Source organism: Hoplias malabaricus, chromosome 3 (genome assembly GCF_029633855.1).
Source record: "Hoplias malabaricus isolate fHopMal1 chromosome 3, fHopMal1.hap1, whole genome shotgun sequence".
Lineage (NCBI taxonomy): Eukaryota > Metazoa > Chordata > Actinopteri > Characiformes > Erythrinidae > Hoplias > Hoplias malabaricus.
In genome coordinates this window covers 26295932-26303431 of record NC_089802.1, presented here as the reverse complement: position 1 = coordinate 26303431, position 7500 = coordinate 26295932, and the positions used below count along the sequence as shown (strand labels likewise).

Here is a 7500-nt window from a genome sequence, read left to right as displayed (position 1 = left end):
CACAGTAGTGTTCTCCCCGTCTAAACAGCCCTGTTCAGAACGCCTGCCTTCAGGACCTGTTTTTTTAAATGATAATGAGCCGCTTGCTGTTCACCCCGACCCCGAGCGCACAGCAGTGAGGAGCGAGGAGCAGAAGCTCTGGTTTTTAGTCGTTTTGGCTCTGTTCTCTTTCTTCTTCGTTTTTACTCAGTGCTCCAATTTCTCCGTACTCGTCGTGTCTGTTTTGCTGCATTTAACCTCGTCTTTGTGCTCTCACATAAACGCGGGTCCAGCGCTGTGATTGGACAGACTCAGACGAGGGGGTGGGGCCTAAAGTCTCTGCACTTGAAGTCAGAAGCGGAGCAGAATCAGAGCGGCTCATTTTATCCTGTGTTTTCAGACTCAGGCAGCGCACAGAAAACTGACTGGGGTCTTGTTTCACAGTGTGTGGGTTGGTGGGGTCCAGATTCACACTTTTTGAACATGCACAGGTGAATTCTTAACAGAATGTATTCACCTAGAGGGAGGAGTCTTTACACCATGATTTGTTCAGCTCTTTTAAATTACTCTTTGTTTGTTTTTGCTGGTTGCTAATTTGTAAATAATAATAACAATATTAATAATAATAATAAAATGTGCATAATGCTTGTGCTCATTATCTCCAAACAAACGTTGTGATGTGTGAAGTTAATCTGATCTGTCTGCACAGTTGGCGCCCCCTGCTGCTGATTGTGTATGTGGACACCAGTGGGAGCTCCTCTGAGCTCGGGTTCGAGTGCAGTGTCAGAAGGGAATTTCAGACAGCAGACGTGTCTCGGTCAAGGCCAGGAACGACAAAAAAACCAGCCACACTCAACACAGCTGTCCAGGTTTAAGAGGTTTTATTATCAACATTAGCCCTGCCCCCTTTCCCTCAGAAACTACTGCACATGCTCAAATCGTGTTAAACCAAACAGTACAAAACCCCGCCACCCACCCCACCCCCAGCGACAAGGCGGTCTCAGGGTCAGCCCCAAGTGGAAGACTTATCAGATTAAAGGACCATTTCACTCAAAAACTACACCTAAACGTCTGAGAGGAGCTGCTCTTTCATTTTTTTGGTATTAAATATTCAACTATGTCATTAAAAATGCCCCGCCCACAATCTTTTGCTCATGCTGATATTAACATGTAAGGATAAGAGGTGCTGTTTCAGAAAAGGGTTGGTACTACACACTGAAACACTGCTGTGAGGATTTGATGGTGTTCCGCCTCTGACTGATCCTAACACTAGGCAGTATTATTACCTTTAAATTTCAGCTTCAAAATCATCGTAATGCTCCACTGAACTGTACCACAGAGAACAGAGCCTCTGTCGTTGCTACTCTGTGGTCAGCGCTGCAGAAACTGCACTATGTAACTTTTAAAGTAGGGTAGGAAACCAGATGCCAAAATTCCTCTCGTCAAAACACCCCCCATCACCGTGGTAATTGTGGGAGACATGTTTTTATAAGAGACATTGTTTTTTATTTTCTGACGACAACAAAATGAACATTTAAATTTTTGAGTGAAGTAGCCCTTTAAACACAAAGATATGCCACAGATTTGTTTATTTCAACATCGTTAAATAAACAACACGGAATCAATCTCAAATGCAGACTAAGGCTAAACACCTACTCTGTCTGTTTTTCGCCGTCAGCATCCAGCTGTTTACCAGCTGTTGCACAATGTAAAAATAAACACTAAAATCAAAACGTAAAGATCCCCGCAGCTGTTATTTTACAGGTTATTTACACATGTTAGAATGGGTTACTCTGTTAACAAAAGGTCGAAGTCAGGGTTATTCAGACTCTGATACTGAACTGGCTCAGAGTGCAATTCATCCAAGAAAAACGATAAACAATAAACAATAACAAAGTGAAAACGGTGCTGTTACTGTCCTCTGCAGTGGGTTTGAGGGAAGACCTGGGAAGAGGGGGTTAGTCAACTGCATATGTTCAGTGTGTGCTCAGAAATGTGCTCTCTCTCTCACACACACACATACACACACGTTTCCTCAGGTAAAACACCTTTAACAGACAGAGTTCCTGTGAGAACTCAGGAGAAAGAAAAAATTTAGAGGGAAAAGTCTGTGCCTCTTTTTTCAAAAACTGTGATCTACAGTTTATATTTAAGGCCTTTGGCAGACGCTAATCCATTCATCCGTTCATCTTCTGTAGTGTGTCCTGGTCACGGTAACCAGGGGTCCGGGGCCCACCCTGCTATTGTCCAGAGAAACATCACATTTTAATCCTGTTAGGGTCTTGTCCGAAGACTAGTGATGTTCCTACCCGAGCTGAGACTCGAACCCCAGCCTGCAGCACAGAGGACAGAGCGTCACACTGCAGTCACCATACACTGAGCTTTACATCCCACGGCTCACACGTCCTTTCACTGCCTTCTTTATTCCTTCCTACTTTCTGGATGGAGTTCCATCGCTCAGAACATGGTTCCACTGTTCCAAACTTTGGGACATGTATTGTATCATATATCACAGAGTCAACTTTACATCTCTGCTCCCGGGAATCAGCTGCTGTTATAAAATAAAACTGTAACTTATCTGAAATCTCCCAAAAAAAAAACAAAAAAAAAAACAAAACATATTTACTATCAATAAAAACAGGGCCTAAAAGGTTAAATCAAAATAAAACTGAGGAGAATCTCATTAGGACTTAACAGCAGCAGCAGCTCTCTCTCTTTCTCACACACACTCACACAGTGTTTGTTATATAGGGTTGTGTGCAGAAGTCTGAGCACCGCTCACAGCTCGCTCCCTGCTGGTTTCCTGAGTGTAAATAAGTCATATAAAGTATTTACTGTTCACATGACACCTGATTATTTTCGGAATAAAACTGGAAAAGTCACTGGGGCGCTCAAACATCTGCACACACCGTTGGTGTGCTCTGCTGCTAAGTCTGCCGCTTTACTGTAAACCCAGACTGCTTCACTGAAGACATCTTAAGTCCGGTCTCTATCTGGATTCATTTTCTGTGGGAGACGGTTGTGATCACAAGATTAATCCTGGCTGCAGATATTAGTCCCTTGTTTTAAAGGTTCTCCTTTCTAAACTCGTAAAGGGTGATGTATAAGCACCTCACAGTGTTTTTACTTCACGATCACTTCCCGAACCCGCATCTTTATTACATTAAAGTTAGGGCTTGACGATATGACTAAAATATATTTCTTCATTTCAGTCGATACGATATAATTCCGATATCGATATAAACACAGTACAAAATCCACTGAAAAATTGCCACAAACAAGAAACACAACATCACCCTCAAACACAAACCTCTCAGCTTCGTCAATGTTAATATTTTTAAACTAAATTTTAAATTGAGTGCCCTCTAATGACCGTCAGCCAGTGACACTAAATAATGTGTACTGAAATATTGAAAATGTGTTTAAAAATTATATTGTTATTGAAGCATTTTATATTGCGATAAATATTGATATCGAGTTATTGTCCAGCCCTAACCCACTTCTATACCCTGTACCTTATTTACCATTATTTCTGTACGTCTTTTCTTGTGCACTGTGTACTGTGCTGTGACACTGCAATTTCCTTCAGGATCAATAAAGATTTCTCTTATCTAATGACTCCCTCTACCTGCTCCTGTGTATGAACACCGGAGCTCAATGTTTCACTGCTAGCAGCTGGTGAACACATTACGGATGAATACATGTGTATGTAGTAGCTGCTTTAGTCTCCACAACTGCCTCTTCATGAACAGTAAAAGTGAGGGAAACATGACGAGGGAGTGTGTGTGTGTGTGTGTGTGTGTGTGTGTGTGTGTGTGTGTGTGTGTTAATAGAAATGGGAGTGGGCTGGAAATAATTTAAATGGATTTTATCAAATGATTCAAGCCACTGTTATAAAACCTGAGGTTCCTATATATCACGCAATACGAGTTTAGAAAGAGAACAAGGAGGATTCCCTTGTGGCTGATCTCTGTGGCTTTAAATTTGTAATTAAACAAACAAAGACACCTGGAAACAGCTGAATAATCTCATTATTATTCTCCTCACAACAATCTCACAATCAGAAACGTTCGACATATTCACTGGATTTAAGATGAATTCACGGAGGAAGAGAGCTTTCTTCAGAGTGATGATGATGACAATGATAATGAAGGTCTAGGCTCTGAAATCCTCCCCGAAGTGTCTCCTCTGATCCTCTGTCATCGAGAGGTAGGTGGCTCTCATACTCGGAGAATACTACGGGAAACAACAGAGACACACTCAAACAGCTTCTGTAGCTTTCTGCTTTAAGTGAAAACTAACTGAACACACTTTAGACACAGAACACGGCTCGTCTGTTCCTAGGGTGTGTGTGTGGGGGGTGCGTGTGAGGGTGAGACTTCAGCGTTACAGTGCAGCACTGACGTGGGTCTAAAGGGGAGGAGATAGACTGGGTTTAAATCACAGAAAAACACAGAGATGCAGGAAAAGAGGGATTTATTTAAACAGAGGAATGAGAAAAGAAAAAAGGAAAAATGTAACAAAAAATTCAGGGGAGAGAGAGAGAGAGAGAGAGAGAGAGAGAGAGAGAGCGTGCGAGAGAGAGAGAAGTAACTTACGTAGTTTATATACGGCTGAGAGAATAGCTCCAAACACAGATTTGATTTTGAGTAAAAGAAAAAACAAAATCAGAAAAATAGAAACAGAAAAGAAAGAAAGAGAAAGAAACAAAGACTTTTAGCTGAAAAAAGTGGTAAGAGATGAACTTTGTGAAGCTTTGAGTCTATATTTGCTGTTTGCGGTTTTTATTCATTTATTTGTTTATTCTTTGTTTGTAAAACATCAAATGTAAATTATATTACTTTTGATCCATATTAGAAACATTATAACAACAACGATATAACGATTGTTCATTTTTAGTGGAGTGTGATGATGCTTTATTACTGTTTTTGAAAAATATGATTATTAGATAATTATCAGCAGGTATTTAGTAGTTTTATATAATTTTACAATTCTACATTAGAATTTCACAGACGTAACATAAATACTGAAAAATGTGTGTGTGTGTGTTTGTGTGTGCGTGTGTGTGTGTTCAGAAGTCAACATACCGAAGGAGGAGGTGACCCTCGTCCGATCAGAGGAACGTTCTCATATCTCGGATTACCACCAAACAGAGCAGTCTGATTCCTGAGAGAGAGAGAGAGGGGGGTGGGGGGTACAGAGAGAAAGAGAGAGAGAGAGAGTTGAATGTGTGCTTGTTCTCTCTGTCTCTCGGCGCCTGACTCTGATTAATCCGTGTGAGAGAACATACACTGTAGTCTTCATCATGTCCTTAAAGGTGTCCTGGTGTGAGACTGATAAACCTATATAGAGTGTCTCAAACTAGGATCTCCTTATACGGTCGTCCAACTCAGACCAGGATCTACTTATACAGTCGTCCGGCTCAGACCAGGATCTCTTTATACGGTCGTCCGGCTCAGACCAGGATCTCCTTATACGGTCGTCCGGCTCTGACCAGGATCTCCTTATACGGTCGTCCGGCTCTGACCAGGATCTCCTTATACGGTCGTCCGGTTCTGACTAGGATCTCCTTATACGGTCGTCCGGCTCTGACCAGGATCTCCTTATACGGTCGTCCGGTTCTGACCAGGATCTCCTTATACGGTTGTCCGGCTCTGACCAGGATCTCCTTATACGGTCGTCCGGCTCTGACCAGGATCTCCTTATACGGTCGTCTGGTTCTGACCAGGATCTCCTTATACGGTCGTCCGGCTCAGACCAGGATCTCCTTATACGGTCTTCCGGCTCTGACCAGGATCTCCTTATACGGTCTTCCGGCTCTGACCAGGATCTCCTTATACGGTTGTCCAGCTCAGACCAGGATCTCCTTATACAGTCATTCGGCTCAGACCGGGATCTCTTTATACGGTCGTCCGGCTCAGACCGGGATATCTTTATACGGTCGTCCGGCTCAGACCGGGATCTTTTTATACAGTCATCCAGCTCAGACTAGACCATGTGTGTGTGTGCGCGCTCACATGTACTCCGCAGCAGGAATGTTAGAGACTGGGGGGCCTGTGGTGGGAGGCTGGAGGCTGCTCTCACTCCCCATGCTACTGCTGTAACTGCAGAAACTGTGGACATTCCCCTGAGGAACCTGCTGAGAACCCAGACGTCTAGAACCTGCATTAAAGGGGTCCTCTTCTTCAATATCATCATAATCCCTCTCTCTAGTGAGAGAGAGAGAGAGAGAGAGAGAGAGAGTTAGACAGTTAGAGAGAGCGGCTGTAATATTCTCTTGTACTCTAAAGCATTTCTGTCTCTAAATATTACTATAAATATAAATACAAATATAAACATGTACCTGTTGGCGATGTGTCTCCAGGCTCGAGGAATAGCACAAAGCATCGTACAAAAGGAACCAGCCGCCAGCAAAGAGAATAAACACAGATAGAGCAGTCCCTCTACTCCATCATAACACACTCCCATCAGAGCATCCAGATAGTCCTACACACCCCAACACACACACACACACACACACACACACACACACACACACAAATAGCAAGTGAGGACAGTAGATGGTGGGGGACAGTGGACAGTGGAGGTGAATGGAAGCAGACGTCCAGTAGATGGTGGGGGACACAGGGCTGGTGTCTGACTGTAGTTTGGAGAAGGAGGGTGGTGTTTAAACTCAGAGGGATGTGCAGGATGCTGTGAGGGACACTGTCCTCCATCATCATCACTCTGTAGAGACTCTGTAGATGGAGGAGGTGCTGCTGGAGGAGGAGAGGGAATAAAACACTGGGAGTGTGTTGGGAGACGTGGAGACGTCTGGTTCCATTCACCGACACTGGAGAGAGATCTGAGTTTCTCTACAATTTCTCCATTGCTGTCTCCACACCTCAGACAGGGATTATACATTTAAATATTAAATAAGTACCTTATTGAGGCCTCTACAGTCCAGGAGAGCGGTCAGCTGGTGTAAACTTCCCTCCGAGCTGTTCAACAGCTGCTGGATCCCCAACAAATCTCTCTGTGAACAACATCAGGACCAACAACGAACACATTCACACAGACACCTGCACTCAACACTGAGCACAAACACTTTTACTGCAGGACATTAGTGAGAAAGCCATCTCCTCTGAGTGTGTGTGTGTGTTTGTGTGTATTATATCATATCATATCATGTGGACTAAAACCTGTTTACACACTCACATTGTGTGGACCTGGCTTTCTTTTGGGGAGCATTTGGGAGTTATATTTAAGGTAGTAGCATTTATGGAGAAGTTAAGAGGAAGTCTCCACAAAATTATTGTAAAGCCCCTTTTACACATGAATTTCGGAGAAACTCCAGAAAAACGGGTCTGGAAACGTCCTGAGGTTGTCTTTTCACACAAACAGCGCACAGCGGGAGGTTTCCTGTGTCAGACGGGTTTTTCTAGAGGGAAATGTTCTGTGTGGTTCAGGCATGTGCAGCTTGTGCAGCATGATACTCTGGGACATTTGCGGCTCTGTTAACACATGCGCTGGTTTTAACCC

At 43.4% G+C, this 7500-nt stretch overlaps 1 protein-coding gene across 5 annotated transcripts in view; it reads right to left on the bottom strand.

Moving 5' to 3' along the window:
* Positions 1–961: 961 nt before the first annotated feature.
* ttyh2 (tweety family member 2) overlaps positions 962–7500 on the bottom strand; it is a 25389-nt gene continuing 18850 nt past the window's right edge. For 3 of the 5 annotated variants that reach the window (XM_066665056.1, XM_066665057.1, XM_066665061.1), the window contains 6 exons: positions 6902–6994; positions 6323–6465; positions 5997–6188; positions 5067–5145; positions 4578–4604; positions 962–4215 (listed from right to left, as the gene is read on the bottom strand). In XM_066665056.1, coding sequence (XP_066521153.1) covers positions 4135–4215; positions 4578–4604; positions 5067–5145; positions 5997–6188; positions 6323–6465; positions 6902–6994 — 615 coding nt within the window. In that variant the 3' untranslated portion in view covers positions 962–4134. The remainder of the gene's footprint in view (positions 4216–4577; positions 4605–5066; positions 5146–5996; positions 6189–6322; positions 6466–6901; positions 6995–7500) is intronic. The other 2 variants (XM_066665058.1, XM_066665060.1) reach the window with 1 other exon arrangement.